Here is a 17,852-nt window from a genome sequence, read left to right on the forward strand (position 1 = left end):
AAACGCTTTACAGTTCTCAGACCTTCTGGGTTGCAAATCAACTTGAGCATAGTGTATTCATACATACATACATATATGCATATATACATACATAAATGTTATATATTGTTTGTTCCAGAAGTCTTTGAAATTTTCTGCCATGAAACAAGCCATTTATAGGACTTTTTGGGTGGTTTTTTTTTTTTTAAACCAACAATTTATCCAATCTGCTTCAATTTAAACATACATATTCCTCCCACCCTGCCCTACATCTCTGCTCAATACCAAAGCCCTATGGCAAGCCAATCCCTAAATATTCATAGGAACATAGGAAGCTGCCATATACTGAGTCAGACCATAGGTCCATCTCGCTCAGTATTGTCTACACAGACAGGCATCAGCTTCTCCAAGGTTGCAGGCAGGAATCTCTCTCAGCCCTATCTTGGAGAAGCAAGGGAAGGAACTTGGAGCCTAGATGCTCTTCCCAGAGCGACTCCATCCCCTAAGGGGAATATCTTACAGTGCTCACGCTTCTAGTCTCCCTTTCGTATGCAACCAGGGTGGATCCTGCTTAGCTTAAGGGGACAAGTCATGCTTGCTACCACAAGACCAGCTCAGCGGGTGTGCGTGGCAGGGAGATAACCACAAAAAGCAAATCACATTACTATGGCTGGGCTGGGAGAGGGTCTGCAGAGAGCTTTGGTGCTGGACACTCTCTGACTGACTGCCTGCTTGCTTGCTTCTTTCCTGAGCTTCAGGGAGGCCTGCATGGAGGCATCTCTGGAAGCCCCACCCACCCGCCAAACAGCAGAGAGGCAGAAAGTCAGAGCTCTAGCAGTTTGCCTGGGAGCCTTTCAAGCTGCACACAGACACAAAAGATTGGCTCTGGCTGAGCTGCAAGGAAAGATAAGTGTCTGGGACTGGTGGAAGTGGAATGGTATGTGGCATGGGGGCTGCAGCAGAGGGGGAACTGATGAAAATCGCCCCTTCCCTTGCATATATGAGAGTTTGTGCAAGGCAAATGAATACGTGGAACCCAAACCATTATGTCTGCTTGCTAGGGATGTGCAAAAAATTTCGGGCACAGAACGATCTGTGCCCGAAACGAACAATTTCGGGTGATTCGGGGCTGAACCGAATCACCCCCGATGCCCCCCAAATTTTTTCGGGCACGAGCCGAATCACCCGAATTTCGGGCACAAAAAATTCGGGTGATTCGGTTCATGGTTGATTTTTGGCGATTTTTTAAAGTTTTAGTGACTTTGGGGCAGTTCGGGGGCATAGCATGGGATTTGGGCAAAAGGAGTGGGGTGGGGTGGTAGTGCCTAATGGGTGCAGGCTATCACCCCAATTTCAGGGGGATTGGGCAAAGGGCTGATTTTTGGTAAATTTCTGAAAATTTCATGTCTTTGGGGCAGATTGGGGCATATTGGGGCAGAAAGTGGGGGCTGGGGCAGAATAGTGGGGTGGGGTGGTAGTGCCTCATGGGTGCAGGCTACCACCCCAATTTCAGGGGGTTTGGACAAAGGGGTGATTTTTTGAGAATTTTTGAAGTTTGGGTGACTTTGGGGCAGTTTGGGGGCAGAAAGTGGATCTGCCCCAAAATAGTGGGGTGGGGTGGTAGTGCCTCATGGGTGGAGGCTACCACACCAATTTCAGGGGGATTGGGCATAGGGCTGATTTTTTGAGAATTTTTGAAGTTTGGGTGTCTTTGGGGCAGATTAGGGGCAGAAAGTGGATCTGCCCCAAAGGAGTGGGGTGGGCTGGTAGATAGTGCCTGATGGCTGGAGGCTACCACCCATCCCCAATTTAAGAGTGATTGGGCAGAGGGGTGAATTATGGTGAATTTATTTGTATGAGGTTTGTCTTCATAAGGTGAAGTGTGCTAAATTGATTACTTCCTCATATTATTCATAGTAAAGGAAAGTGTGAAAAAGTGAAAGTGGGGTCATGAGAGTTGTTTAATTGAAAAAAATCTCATCTGCTATAATAGAATGAGAATTCACACCTCAGAAGTTTTTCACCCCACCCCAAAATTTTGCCCCTGGGCCCCTTTTTACCCCCCCCGAATCGATTCGGATTCGGATTCGGATTAAATCCGAATCCGAACCGAATCAAGGGTGATTCGGGTGACCCAGATTCGGGCACAAAACAGAACGGGGGTGATTCGGCTCGGGTCCGAGCCGAATCACCCAAAAATCCGAATTGCACACCCCTACTGCTTGCTACTCGATTCCCCCCCCCCCGCCCGTCACTACTGTATAACAGAGCTTTTGACTTGAAGTTTTCCCTTGAGGCCCTGCTGGTACTATATACATTGCATTGCCAAGGGGTTATTGTAAAAATAATTACTGTATGGAATTTTTGAGAACGTAAGCGGGAAGCTTTTTTAAAAAAAATCTTTCTTGCTTAAGCATTAAATGTATCAGAAGCACTGGGACTTGGTCACAGAATTATTTTACAATTTAATGTGGCTTAATGTTATTAACAAAGGCTGTTCTTGTAGCTTCTGTAAAAGAGTAGGTGGGCATTCAGAGAGCTGAAGTGGAAAAATAATGATAAGAGACATTGCAATTAAATGGATGTAATGGAACAAGATTACCTTAACCACCAAGGCTTATTTCATGCTTAATGCCAATCCTTTTCCCACAAATGCTTGGGTGAAGAATGGGTCTGTTTGCTGCACTGCAGGACTTCGGCCCAATAGAAGTAGTGCTCACTCTTTTATGAATGGTTTGACGCTGCAGTGACTGGTGCAGTATGATGCCTTGAGAATGGTATGTAAGGAGCCTGCTTTTTTAACATTTTAATGTGGATGCAGGATGACTAGAACATGTCACCAGCACATAATCAGGCCAGACCAAGATCATATTTATTTATTATTTCTCTGTGTAAACTGCCCTGAGCCATTTTTGGAAGGTATAGAAATCAAATGAATGAATGAATGAAGTGTACATGTAAATGATGCATCTAGAGCAGGCTGATACCTGTGGGATCTCTTTGTCATGGCCTTAGGAAGCTAAAGAATCAGTTTATGCATTCTATAAAGTCATGGTAAAGAGTTTTTTCTATTGTTCCATCTCACTCAGCAGGTGGTGAGTTGCATGTTGGAAAGTCCCCTCTCCACATGCCACGCACGTGCACACACACATACACACGTGTGCACACACACATGCACCAGCAGGTTAGGGGAAAGACTAAGCAGAATTTTTCTCTCTGACATGCTGGTTTTCTATATACAGGGAACTTGTACATAGAGGATAATTCAAATGTACAGCTATCTCCCCTGCCCCCTGAAGTAGTACAATCCAAGCCCTGAACATGTAATTCTGCTGACTGTGTATGTCTGGGTCTGGCTGTTTTGTTCTCTTACTATTGAACCACGCATTTCAGTACAACAGGCCTACTCAACTGTGGCTCCTCAGCTGTTTTTGGACTACAGCTCCCATAATCCCCAGTTGCACTGCTACTGAGCTATGGTTGACAATCCCCCACCCCTACTTTTGTCAAGAATGTTGGAAGTTTTTTCAAAAGTGGAAATTCTTTCTGGATTTCAGGATTTTCAGGATTCATCCAAGGAGAAATGAAAATTATTTCTGAATTTCAGAGGTTCCTCCCAAGGAACATACATAGCACAGCATAATGTGCCACCTAGTGTGTCTAAAACACCATTGACTATGTTGTGGAAAGGGCTGTTCCGCTCCACGGTGGCAAGCCCGCCAAATTGGCCCCCTGGTTAAAGAAGGTTGATGGATCGAGCGCTCCTGTAACCTCCTTTTAAAATTTTTGTTTCTGCTACTTGCAGCTGCAGCGGGCACACTGAGGGCGGCGGGGAGGGGCTGCCAGTAATGCACCGCACACTTGCATTATTAGTCTTGCAAAGCATTATTAGTCTTGGTTTTAATTTTGGTGTAAACCACCTTGAGATTGTTTTAATGAAAGACGGTATGTAAATTTAACAATAAATAAATAAAATTTAGCAACAAATACAATTTGGGCTCTGGGGGGTGGGGCGCCATGCTCGTAACCAGATGTGACCCAACCCCCAGAGTTGCACCCAACCCCCAGAGCTGCCAGGTAAGCCGCAATCAGTCTGCAGGAGGGAACCCCCCAGGGAACCCACCCGCCCAGGGAACCGCTTCTGATTGTCTGTGGGGAAGGTGAGTAAAACCCACCTTCCCCGCAGGTAGCCCACTAGGTCTTCATACAAATCGTGTGCAGAGCTTTATTGTCTTTTATTCTCTTATTGTGGATTTTATGCTTTTATTCTTTTACTATAAGCTGCCCCAAGCAGCAGTGTGCTGGAGGGGTGGGATATAAATATTTTAAATAAATAAAATAAAGTTGTGCAGGGTTGCTTCAAACAATGGTGGCATCCTCATCTATTTCATGGGAATAGCTGCATTTCATATAATTCTGCTATATAACTTATATTGCTCTCCTCTCTCACATCCGAAAAGGCTATGATTTTTCCAATTGCTACCAGTCTGCCATTTACGTATGTAGATTGAATACACATTTGCTTTCCTGAGGAGTGCATTAGGATTCAGTAGCTGCAAACCTCCGAGTAGAGTGTCAGCTACAATTTTTAAAAGCACTGAGGCAATAAAAGCAGACAGGTACTGTATATATGATACTTGTATTTTCCTTAACAACAAAGCACACATTAAATGTAAATTATTCTCTGAGGAGAAGGAGAATGTAGACTGATTTTGGTCTTACCCTTTAACTATCTATACATTTATATCAAAAGCATTCATCTTCTTGAATACCCTATATTTCACAGCTAATAAGTGTCACACTAGTCAAGTTGCAAACTTTGTATCCCCAAGTTGGCACCTTATGGAAGTGAAATACTATGATTCATCACATTTTCCTAGCCAAGTTGTGAAGTACCTGAAAGATCCTGAAACTCTGCAATGGAAACAAGGGAACTGATGCATTGCATCTTCTCCTATAATTGGCTTAGACAAGTGTCAACAGGTTTCACACACACACACACACACACACACACACACACACACACACACACACACAAAATCTTATTAGTGGAATATCACCTGGATTTAAACCCTCATCCATAGTTTGAATTTGTCCCTAAACAAATCTGTTAGGCTTGTTTGAATTCTGGGGATGTTCTGAAAAAGGGAGTCAGTTATCTCACCTCCCCAAGCAGTAAGAAAGATCTCAAGACTGTGGTGCACTCACTAGTAACCTCCATGTAGGGCTGCCTTTGTACGTAGTCTGGAAACGTCAGTTAATTCAAAACGCAGCAGCCAGAATGGTCTCAAGGACATCCCAGAGAGACCCAATGATGCCTGTTTTAAAACAGCTGTACTAGCCACAAATATGTTTCCAGGCAAAATACAAAGTGCTGATATTACCTTTAAAAACCCTAAGCAACTCAGGCCTGGGTTACCTAAGGAAGCACCTTCATTCTTCCCACTGTGCATCATTAGGAGAGGTCTGTCTCCAGCTGCCAGCGGTCTGTCTAGTGGCAGCTCAGGACCGGACCTTCTCTATAGCCACTCCCAAACCACTATGGAATGCACTCCCCACAGAAATTCAAGGTTTGACAAGGCTAATGGCCTTCAAAAGGCCCTATACAACTCAAGTTTAAGTCTGGTCTTCAATGGTTTTTAAATTGTTTTAGAGTTGTTTTAACTTTTGAACTGCTTTAATTGTTTTATTGATTGTTAATTTGTTGTTGTTTAATTGCTTATAAACCACCCAGGGCTGGTAGATGGGACAGTACAGAAATGTAATGAATAAAATAAAATACGTAACAGGGGTGGCCTGTTTATAGGGTCACTCTCACAGCAATGAGGGAAAGAACAGGCAATGCATCCTCAATACAGCTACTTTAGGTGTACCTAAAGACTTCAACATGCCCAGTGGGATTTCTACTACAACTATGAATATTTATATACTGCTTTTCAACAAAAGTTCCCAGAGCAGTTTACATAGAGAAATAATTACTTAATTTAAATTAATTAATTAGATGGCTTAATTAATTAGGTTTATTTTTCTTTGAACATCAGGACTCCATGGCATATCACAATCTGCTTTTAAAAGTGTCCATAGTGTTAAAAGCAGCTTGCTATAAAGCATAGGGGTGATGGAGGTGGTGGGGGGTGGGGTGGGGGTTAATATTTGGGAAACACAAGTGTGAAGACCCCTTTTTGTGAGATTTGTTAGAGTCCAGCCATGGTGTACTTGCAATATTTGCTAATTTCACTGAAGCCAAGTCTAGGTTTTCTCCAAGTTCTTTGATGTTAGAAATTGGGGAGTTCTCTTACCTCTTCCTTTTGGGTAATTAAAGGTATAACCTGTGTTTAACCCAAAGGAAAAAGTAAGATGACTAAACCTGTATTTAGCCTGTATTTTTTAAGGAAGTAATCTTAAATTCAGAGCCATCTTCTATTTGAGTAAATATACCATCTCAGAGGCATCTCAGAAGCAAACAGACTCCCAAGTGCCAAGCTACACAAGATGATAAATGCGTAACTTGGTCCTGCATCTTCTTTAAAAAGCTGGATAATGTCCTGGTCAGGACTGGTATAGCAGCAAATGAGTAATGCACATTTGATCTCTTTCTGACATGCCACAAAATCAACAAGAATCATGTCCCCGTAGCAGCTATTAGTCCTGGGAGAGACGCTTCCACTAGTCCTACGCTGGAAGGGAAACTTCCCTAGACATTGGGCACATCCTGACTAATGCTGCTCACGTGCAGGAAACAAATCACACATGCAGGAGTTGGATTTGTGACAAAGCATGGGTGCTTGTGTGTGTGTAGAGGGGTGTTTTTTACCAATTCCCTCTGAAGTGCTCTGTCCCTGAGGGCTGCATGGCCCCCAGAGACATGTTTTTGGGTGTAGTGCTTAAGAGGGAAGAAGAGAGAGGCAAAAATCCCATCTCCCACACTCACACGTGCTACTTGTTTGGAATTGCAGCAGCTGCATGCACACTTCTTTTCTTGCACATGCACTGAATTTGTCAAGATATCTGCCATAATGAGAAAGAGGGAGGAGAACTCAAATGGGACTCAACTTTTAATGGCAGCCGAGCCCCTTGTTGAGTTCCACTCAGTGCTGGCTTGCCCCTTCTGGATCACATTTGTGCTGATGTAGCAAATGCCAGAATCAAGCCATTATGCTGCCATTAAATCACTTACAAAATCTTATAGAGGAGAATAATGTTACTAGGGATTGTAGACTGTGAGTCAGCGAATAACTAATAGATAAACGAAAAACACCCAAACTGTTTGCTGTGTGGTAATGATATATTGTAAGCATTATATAAATCAGGATGTAATTCAGCAAGAAGGCACCCAGTATAAACCTCATCATATTCCCTATTAAATGTTGAAAGGGACAATGTGTTACTGTCATTCAGTATAGTGCAGTAGTTCTAAGAACTGTGGCAGCAATTTCAGAAGATTAGTTTATCTTCTGCCACTCTACATTTTTTTAAAGTTAGCAAATAACTACATAGTTATTCTGACTCAGCTTTAACATACTCCTTAAAACAACACACTTTTATGGCATGCTGAACAATAAACCCAGCAGTGCCACTTTAAAATACTCTAAATGAAGTGCAATTCCCACGCGCAGAAGAGTCCATTACACTGTATTAAGAATGCTCCCTCATAATGCAAATAACTGATAAAGTCATTGGTTTGTCATATCACTGAGTCTGATATGACTCTTGATTGCCGACTTCAGTAGACATAAACTTTCATCTTGACTGTTTGTAACAGATTCAAATTTCTGCTCAGGGTCCACCCAGATGAGAGACACTGCTGCACTATAATTGTACCAGACATTGCCTTGTCTCTGCCTCCTCAGGGCACTGCACGGTGTGGAGATGTCCTGCTATGCATTGTGTTCAACTAAATGTTCCAGGAAGAGTAGGAAAGAGCCATAGTCATGCATACATTTGCTTCTATGTCTTTGTTTCAATGTTTCTAAAAAGATAACTTTAATAACCTGCACAGTGTGGTTGCTGCAACAAACAGAAAAGTCTGTGCAGGACTTAGACCTAATTTAAAAACTCATAGACTATGTCATCTAAGGGCCCACAGCTCAGTGGCAGAGTGCATGCTTGTTCAGTCCCTGGCCATTTCTAATTCAAAGGATCTCAGCAGGACTGAGAAGGCTCCCCGCCTAAGATCCTGGTGAGTAGCTGCCAGCAGACAACATTGAGCTAGATGTAGTAATAGTCTGACTCAGTATCAATTAGGAATGTGTGAGCTGGCTTGCTTCGAGACAGGCTCAACATTGAGCCGTCTCAGTTTGGCTGGTCTGAGCTTGAACCAGATCAGCCTCTGATTCAAAGTACCAGCTCGCGGACCAACTTGGGTATATTTGTAAAGGAGAATCTTTGAGGATTCCCCTTTACAAGTAAAGGGGGCATCACTAACGAAAACTTCCCTACAGGTTCAGCGGGGGTAGTGAGAGAAAGCAGCCTCTGTTCCTTTAGCGGAAGCCACAGGATAGGCAGCTTAGGAGGATGGCAAGGCAGTAGTGGCTCCTTCAACCACCACCCCATCAGTCTATGCTGCCTATCCCATGGCCTCCGCTAAAGGTACAGAGGCCACTTTCTCTCATTACCCCCCGCCAGTGCCTTCAGGGAGGTTTTGGTTAGGGATGCCCTCTGTACTTGAAAAGGGGAATTCTCAAGGATTTCCCTTTACAAGTACACCTGGGACAGCCCACGAGCCAGTTTGGCTGGATCCAACTGAACCCGGAACTGGACTGGGCTGGGTCAGTTTGAATCTAGGCCAGATTCGAAACAAACTGTCCCAACCGGTTCCGTGCACATCCCTAGTATCTCAATACTTAGTTATCAGTAATCTGACTCAATATAAGGCAATGCCATATGTTCAAACTGATTTTAAAAATTAACATAGATATTTGTGGGGATGGGAGGGGCAGTCAGCACTATTGTTATACTGAGTTATGGACTGGAATAAGTACCACCACCACCTGCAAAGTACTCAGTAAAAGCTCTTCCTCCATGTTCCAAAATACGTTTGCAATGTATTAAACTGATGCTTTTGTATTCTCTCTTTTTTTTTTTTAACAGCAAGCATCCTCTGCAGACTTAATGATCAGGAACATTCTTCTGATGCATGCTGGGAAATATGGCTGCAGGGTACAGACCACAGCAGACAGTATATCAGATGAGGCAGAACTTCTTGTTAGGGGTGAGTATGCTAATATCAAAGTCTGAAGACATGATCAACATAAATTATCATACAAAGGAATTTAAATGCACTGACATTTGAGTGCTCTAGTGCTGTGCACTATACCTGATTATCTCTTTTTGGGCTAACACATTTATGTATTATTTTCCCATTAACAGTTTTTGTCTTTGGAAAGAAGAACATGTAGTTAAAGTTTGCAAAGGCAGATAATGAGCATGTTGGAAAAACTGACTTAATTTTGACAGCTTTAAAAGCCCCAATGGTTTTGAAAAACAGAATAAAGGAGATTCAAATGTCTGAGTGAGGTAGTCAAATATAAATTTTATACAAAAGCTTGCCTCTTCATTTGGAGAGAAGTGCTCTTAAAAAAAAAAACCCTTTCCTCAATATTTTGGAAGGACATTCCATTTGCAAAAAGCATGATCTAGCCATAGGCACATATTTTTTAGCCCCATGTAGTTCAGTCATTCTTTAAATCTCTGTGCCACCTTTCAAACAATAATGCACAAGAGAGTATACAAGGTGAGACAGGGGGAAAAAATCAACCCTATAAAATATACATATTAAAAAGTAGTAGAGACAGAGTTGCAAAAGAACAGGAAGCATGAGGCACTTGCACTTCCTGTTCTTTTGTATTATTGGCCAACATGTTGCACAGTGTTAACACAAGCATTTCTGATCAGCTCATGTTTCGGTGGGCATCTAAGGAAGTGCTGACAGTCTCGCACAAGAATGCAAGTGCACAAATATTTAAAGCTGCATGCCTGCACTTTGGGAGTGCAACTTACATTGAAAACAAATCAAATACCAGGATGCAATTTTAAGTATTTGTGTACTTGTTCTAGTCTGCCAGCACTTCCTTAGATGCTCACAGCAGTGTGGGACTTTTGGAAACACCCGTGTTAATGCTGTACAACATATGGGCCACTATACTGTCCAAAGCTGTTCCAGGTGACTCTCTTATATAAGCCAAGGAATCATCTTAATGCACCAGCTGCATCCTACAAGATGCACGTTTTCTACCCTCAGTTTAGGAAGAATGTCACATACAAGTTTTTTTATTTCATTATTTTGAGTACTTTGTACCTAAAAACATGTTTCAGTAAAAACTGAAAAAGTTAAGATCAATTTTAGGCTTTATGTGCAGACCTTATGGGCAGACTTCAGTTGGAATTCCAAAAACTTCTAGAATACGTAGTGGGATGTGGTGTAGTGATTAGAGTGTTGGAGAGATCTGAGTGACTGGAGAGATCCGAGTTCAGATCACCCTGAAGTTCTCTGTTTGACTCTGGGCGAGTCACTTACCTTTCAACCTAACCTACTGGACAACAGTGGTGGCACCAGAAAACAAAGAGTTCTGGTGAGAACTAATCTGCCTACTTTCCTTTCACTATCCTTGCCTAAAGTAAGTTTGGACTAAATTTGGTCCAAACTGTGCAGTTGAGGTGTCCCTCAGTTGAGGTGTCCTGAGGAGACAGAAAAAGGAGTTCCCAGTCAGCAATTCAACACACCGCTGGCTGGAGACACTCTGTAGGGGCCTGGTACTGGCCACGCCCCCTGCATCTGATGTCAGATGCAGGGGTCAGGGCTTGGGGCATGCACACGTTTCACATGCATGCTTTACAGTCACAGGGGGACAGGGCAGCCACCAGCAGGTCTACGACCTCTGGCCGCCCAAGTGCTCCCTACGCCCCTATTCAAATGTAGAGATGTGCACGGAACCAGCTCCCTTTGAGCTGATGGTGGGGCAGGGGTGGCTTTAAGGATGGGAGAGGGTGCACTTCCTCCCCCCCCCCCCGACACGCTTCCCTCTCCAGCACTCTGTGTATAAATAGTTCAGCAGGGTGGCAGTATAACTCCTTGCCACCCCGTTGTTTCACTGACTGGAAATGACCGGAAGTGCTGTGCACGCATCAAGGAGATACACTGGCGCCCCGCAGGACTATTTATACACAGAGCGCCAGGGGGGAAATGCGGTGGGGCAGGGGGTAGTGCACTACCCCTGTAAAGTTGAATGTAATACCACTTTCACAAATGTGATTTCGTGAATGGAACATCAGCTCCACGCACCCAACCTATTGATACTTTAGAATTTCACATCATTGCTTCAGCTCTATTAAATCTAGCTATTGGTTTCTTTTTTTGAACCATGTGTAATGGAGGTGTTTGTTTATTTGATAAATTATATCTTCAGGGCTCAGGCACCAAAATTGGATGTGAGAGGGGGAAAGCATTTGGAGTATCAAATGGGGTTGTATTAATCTGCCCTATTAACACTCTGTTAGAAGTTAAAATTATGATAGACTGTGTATCATAAATCAATTTCCTGTACCCTGGGCTTGCAGCGTTCTTCTTTTCTTGAGGCTTGGAAGTGAAGCCTCCATGATATCAGCTTCACAAGTGTTAAATTGCCTCTTTCCAAATCTGTTACAGACAATATCACCTGTCAGACTGACTGGGTTTGTTAAAGAGTATCATTTCCTTTCTCCTACAGCCATTTTTCTTTATTTTACATTTGTGCCCTTCCAAGTTGCCTTAAAAAGTTTTCAGGGCTGCTTTCATAGCATAAAAATAATAAGGCAGGACGTCCTTTAAAAATCAACATATTAAAACACTGTTTGTTATCAGGACAAAGTGTTATAACACTGTTTGTTGTTCTATCCCACCTTTTCAGATTAGTCCAAGGTAGGTAAGAACAATTAAAAACACACATATGGGAAAATACAGTGGCTGACACAATGAGGAATATTACTCAAAACAGTCCCACTAAAATTAAAAGAACCCGGTAGACATTGCTTCAAATAATTTTCCTCATCGTGTCAGCCAGTAAAATGAACACATTGTAAACAAGAACGCAATTAAAGCAGGGGCGGCTCAAAACCTCTGTGCACCTGAGGCAGGGCAGCCAAACCTTTCCTCCCCCTCCCCTTTTAAAAGCAGGACAGAAGGCACCCTGCTGCCTTGCTGCATCCCACTCATCTGCTGCCTGAGGCGACGGCCTTACTTTGCTTAATAAAATGGCTGCCCCAAAACAAAATATAAAACAGCAGCACTGTTAAGCACTAGGGATGTGCAAACAAGCTCGACCTCAAGCTGATTCGCCATAGAGCCAGCCCGGGCCAAGTGCTTGCCCCCAAGCTGGAGCGGGCCTGGTTTGGCTCGAGGTTGAGTTGAACCTCCCCGGCTGTGGCCAGTTGGATTTTTTTTTTTAAAGGCAGACTTACTGCCTCTGAGGCCTCAGGGGGTTGCTGCTGTGGCTGCAGGAAGACTCCCCCTGTCGGCCTCCTCTGGTCTCCCACGGGCCATTTTGACCCATTTTGGAGCTGAGGGATTCTGGGGGGGAGGCTGCGGGGGAGGGGGATTTGCTGGAGACACCCCCCCCCCCACAGCTGCAACAACACCCCCCAAGGCCTCAGAGGCAGTAAGTCTGCCATTTAAAAATGAACAAACCCCAAAACCATCTCTGGCACCCCCAAACAGGGCCAAACTGTCTCAAATTTGAGCCCAGACAGGCCCCTCGTTCTGGGTACCAAAATCAAACATGGCCGGTTCAGTTCAATCCCAGTTCAGACTCAAACCAAACTTGGTAAACCGGTTTTGTGCACATCCCTGTTAAAACTATAAATCACTAAAAGTTATGAGGAACAAAAATGTTGTTGTTTACTTTTTTAAAAGCAATCAGGAAGGGGAGCTGATACATTTCCCTGGGGAAATTTCAAAGCTGTGGGGCCACCACCAATAAGACCAAACTGCCAGATAAAGTGGATATCTGTCAAAGCTGGGACTAAGAGCAGGGTTTCTGAGGCTGATGTCAGAGCTCTGTCAGGTTCGTATGGAGAAAGGCAGTCCATGAGGAAGCCTGGATCCAGACCATTTAGTATTTTAAAGGCCAAAGTCAGCACTTTGAATTCATATACTCTCTTTGAATTGAAGAGAGCGCCTTCTTCACTATGAGCCCCACCGCCCATTGAGGTCATCTGAGGAGGTCCGTCTCCAGTTACCGCCATCTTGTTTGATGGCTACACAGAGACGTGCCTTCTGCCCCAAGATTGTGGAATGTGCTCCCTGCTGAGATATGATCCTCCCCATCTCTGGCAATTTTCAAAAAACACCTGAAAACCCATCTTTTTGCCCAAGCTTTCTCAGCTTCCTAAATTTATAGGTTTTAATTTCTGGTTTATTTTTTAAATTGTGTTTTTCTAGTATATTTCACTGGCGACTGCATTTTATGCCAACTGAATGCTTCTGAACCATTTTCTGAGACTATCCCATGTAGAGAGTGTTACAGTTCAGCATTGTTAAGTAATGGAACCAGTCTAGTAAGTGGTCTTAGGAACAAAAACTGCTATTGCATTACTGAAGCTAAGTGGGTGTGAATTTGGTCAGCAGACTGGATGTCCTGCCTCAAGAGCCTCACAAGCAAAAAATTGACACAAGGGAAATAACAGTGGGAAAGGAGTCAGGGATAAATTGGGGAATAAGATGTAATTATTTCATTTACATGTATGTAAGTGTAGTTGCCACAAAATATGGAGACCAAAACCTTCCCAGAAAAGGTGGAATCTAAAGAGGAGTTTAAGAGGAGTGAGAGAAGTGTTCTGGGAGGTAGTTTCACACATAAGAGGCAGTAAGGGTGAAAGGACAGAATTGTTTGAGGGAACAGGAGGTCTTTGGATGACTGAAGATGGAGGAGTTGGTCAAATTTTTATTTTATTTTATTTAACGTATTTTATACTGCCCAAAACTTATGTCTCTGGGCAGTTTACAACAAAATAAAAACAGAAAGTAAAACATTAGTTAAAACAAAAACAAAAAGTTTAAAACAAATGACGGTTGCAGGCAGGTAGGGACATTTTGTTGGCATTTTAGAGTAGAGAGATAAGCTGGGGAAATGGCCATGGGCGGGTGGTGGTGGTTTGGTTTGAGGATGAGGACAAAAAGTTTGTGAGGAATCTGGGAGCAGACAGGAAGCCAATGTGGTGATTTAAGGAAGGTTATATGGTAAGAGCGACAGGAGAGGCATGTGATTTTGGCTGCAAAGGGCTGGAAAAAAGTGAAGGAACCAAAGTGAGACCATGGAAGACCAAAGAGGAGATGCTTTCAGTGATCAAGGTGAAAGATGATGAGGGCATGAACCAGAGTTTTTGCTAAGGGGACAGAGAGGAAGGGCTGTGTTGCAAAGTGATAGCACTGGAAAGAAATACAGCAATTGCATGAACAAAACCAATTTTCCTGGTTTGGTTAGAATTCGAACCAGATTGGAACAACTCAGTACCACACCCCCAGAGCTGGACCCTGGCTCAGTTTGAATTCAAACCCATTCAGGTCCTGTTTGAAGCTGCTGTCATGAAGTTAATAGCAATAGCAATAGCACTTACATTTATATACCGCTCTATAGCTGGAAGCTCTCTAAGCGGTTTACAATGATTTAGCATATTGCCCCCCAACATTCTGGGGACTCATTTTACCGACCTCGGAAGGATGGAAGGCTGAGTCAACCTTGAGCCCCTGGTCAGGATCGAACTTGTAACCTTCTGGTTACAGGGCGGCAGTTTTACCACTGCGCCACCAGGGGCTCTTAAAAGGGTTAAAAGGGTTTTTTAAAAATTACTTGCAGTGGCTGCAGTAGCTGGGGGGCCGCAGTGGTTCCCTCGACTCCTGCCAGCCTCACTCCATGTGTTCGGGGACAGTTCAGGCCTTCTTTGGCCTATTTTGGGCCTCTGCGCATGCATGGAAGTTATTTGTTTGACCTTCGCACATGCACACTGGCCATTTGTGTGACCCAGATCATGGAAATGGCCAGTGCTCATGTGCGGAGGTAAAACAAATGGCCTCCACACACTCACAGAAGCCCAAACTGGGTCAAAGCAGGCCCAAACTGGGCCTGAATCAGGCACGGCCTGGCCTTGAAAGGAGGCTGGCAGGAGTCAGGGGAGCTGCCACCGCCCCACCCCCACCCCCAGCCTCCGCAGCTGTTGCCAGTAATTTCTTAACCCTGTTAACTCTTCAGTAGGGGCTTCAAACCGGGCCCGATCCTGTTTGGCCAGTTTTACTTGACCTCTGACCAAACTGGACCTGGTTTGGTTTGAGGTTGAACCTTCGAGCCAAGCCGGTTCAAGTGTGAGCTGTTTCACACACCCCTATGTGTAGCTCTCAGAATGGCATGCTGGAGTGGGGCATTCTTGTTCCCTCTAGGCCTGTTTTCGAGTTCCGCACATCTTTGGTCCCTCCCTTTTTGCAAACATTTGGCCATGGGAGTACCTCAGCTGGAGATCAGATCAGATCATGCCAGCTACAGTCCCACTTGCTTCCATTTCATATATTGTGCACACCTGATAAGAAATCATATCACATGATGACAGCAAGGCTTGAAGCAAAATTGGGGCATGCCGCAGCTGGCATGGCATGCTTTCCCTTGCCTTGCTACCTTCTTCTTGGCTCCCTTCATTTTTAATGGCTGCATGACAGGCAAGAAATAATATGAGAGGCAACTTTTCCTATCATTCCATCTCCATGCCAGGAAAATCTTCCTTCAGTCAGTGTTTGCTTCTCTGTCTTGCAGCTGCTAAAAGGTACAAGTTCCCTTCCAGGGGTGGGTGGGGAAAACACTGGCAACCATAGTACCACCATCTAATAACTCCCCAGCCATTCTAATTTGCTGATGCACCTTGCCCATTTTTTCCTCACAGCTTGCAAAAGAGTGAGGCATATTTTTTTCAAGAGTCACTTTCTATTTCAGCTCTGCTGTTCTCGGTGTTGGCTGTTCTTTGAATCCTAGTGCAAAATTATTTTTGTGCTTTTTGAAAAAACAGAACATCTTCACACTCACCAAAGTATTCACAGAGGGTACCGGTGTTTATGACACTGTTGTTAAAAGATGCTTTCCTCGGCCTGTCAGGTTTCAGTTGTGGAGGCCAATCAAGCCATGCTCCCTGTCAGCAAATAATTAATCCAATTCTTGGATCTGGTCCTGAAGCAAATTTGCCTTTTCCTATCAGTACTCAGGCCTGCCAGCTTTTATTTATATGAACAACTCAGCTGCTTCCTGTGTATTTCAGCTGGCATGAATGTAGAGTGAGATTTTTGTTTTCCCTTGGCCAGTGTTTGCAGTATAACCAGTAATTACTTATTTCACTTCTGGTGCTCCTGATGTGAGTCTATAATGATAATATAAAAATGGGGGGGGGATAATAATAATAATAATTAATAATAAAATAAAACTTTGTTTGTTAGCTACCCCATAACAGAGGGCAACTCTGGGCAACTCACAACACAGCATTGAAAACATGCAATGCATGAAATCACAACACAACAATAACATTTTATTATTGTAAAATAAAATAAAATGTAAAGTGTTGTTGTTTTCTAAAAGTATTTTAATTGGTTTTAAATGCTTTCAATTGGTTTTTATATTGTTTTTAGCACTATGTTTTCAATTATGTGTTTTTATGTCTTTTAAAAGTTGTTGTATACCTCCCAGAGCCTCTGGATGGGGCAGTTTATAAATAAATAAATAAATAAATAAATAAATAATGCCAACAAAAAGTCAAAATGATAGATCATCCCCAGCACAGCATCCCTCCAGTGGCTGATACACACACAAACACACACACACACACACCCCGCTTTGGGAACTCTTGTTAAAAAGTGGTATATAAATATTCATTGGGGCAATTCTCATGGTCAGCCTGGGCAGGTGTGGAGGGTATGGGGGGAAAGCAGCTTTTCACTTACCTTCCCCCACTCCCAGATGACCAAGCAGGTTAGCTTCAGTGCACCTCCTGCGCACCCACATGGACGGCCCTGCTCTGTGCTGCTCCATGAAGCACGGAGCAGGGTAGAAGGATCTGGGGCCAGAACTTGTTCTGGCCTCCAGGCATCCCACAGTGCAACACGCGGCATGTGCATTGCATTGGGGATTTCCCCCCTCTGACAGGTGCTCTATGTGCCCATCTCTGTAATTGTAATTTTATTTATGGTCATTAGACCAAATAGAGAATAAAAACTAGTAAACATAAAAATATAATATGTAGTTCCTTGAGTTGCATGCATCCCGAGGATCACACAATTCCCGGTAGCCAGGTTAAGGTTGCAAGCGCAAGAGCACCCTTAACCTCGGCTAAAAGCCAGGGTTATTAAGGGATTTAGGTGGGAGGGGAGGGATACGCAAGGATCCTGCTGCTACTCACAACCAGCCTAAACCTACTTGGGACAGCCTAGGCAAGTTGTGAGAAAAGCCTCACTGTATTTTTATTTGTCGTTTCACTCAGAATGTCATCCTGAGAAATTCATGATATGAGCACAGGAACAGTAAACTATCCTCTACCCACAAACTAACCAGCAGAATCTTCTCAGAAGACTCAACCAATGTCTCAGCTTAGTACATTTGAAACCTCCTGTGACATCACATGCAAAGGGGGTGTGGCCTGGGCTGCCGAGAACCCGAGCAAGCTCTCCCCTCACTCGGGCTCTCGGGAGGGAGAGAAAGGGAAAAACATTCTATCGGGCAGTCTGGCTCTCGGGCTCTCAGCAGGCCAGGTGTGGGAGGGGGGAGTTCGTTATGGGCTCCTATGAAGCCCAAGCCATGGGGCTCGGCGGCCTTTTTTCATTGGACGCCTGGGTTCTTTGAACCCATTCACACAATGGTGGCTACACCCCTGTG

At 43.9% G+C, this 17,852-nt stretch overlaps 1 protein-coding gene across 7 annotated transcripts in view; it reads left to right on the top strand.

Moving 5' to 3' along the window:
• The window catches only part of CNTN5 (contactin 5), a 1,193,410-nt gene that overhangs the window by 1,070,710 nt on the left and 104,848 nt on the right, over positions 1-17,852 (top strand). For all 7 annotated transcript variants that reach the window (XM_053307214.1, XM_053307213.1, XM_053307217.1 and 4 more), the window contains one exon: positions 9,070-9,190. In XM_053307214.1, coding sequence (XP_053163189.1) covers positions 9,070-9,190 — 121 coding nt within the window. The remainder of the gene's footprint in view (positions 1-9,069; positions 9,191-17,852) is intronic.

Source organism: Hemicordylus capensis, chromosome 3 (assembly GCF_027244095.1).
Source record: "Hemicordylus capensis ecotype Gifberg chromosome 3, rHemCap1.1.pri, whole genome shotgun sequence".
Classification (NCBI taxonomy): Eukaryota; Metazoa; Chordata; class Lepidosauria; order Squamata; family Cordylidae; genus Hemicordylus; species Hemicordylus capensis.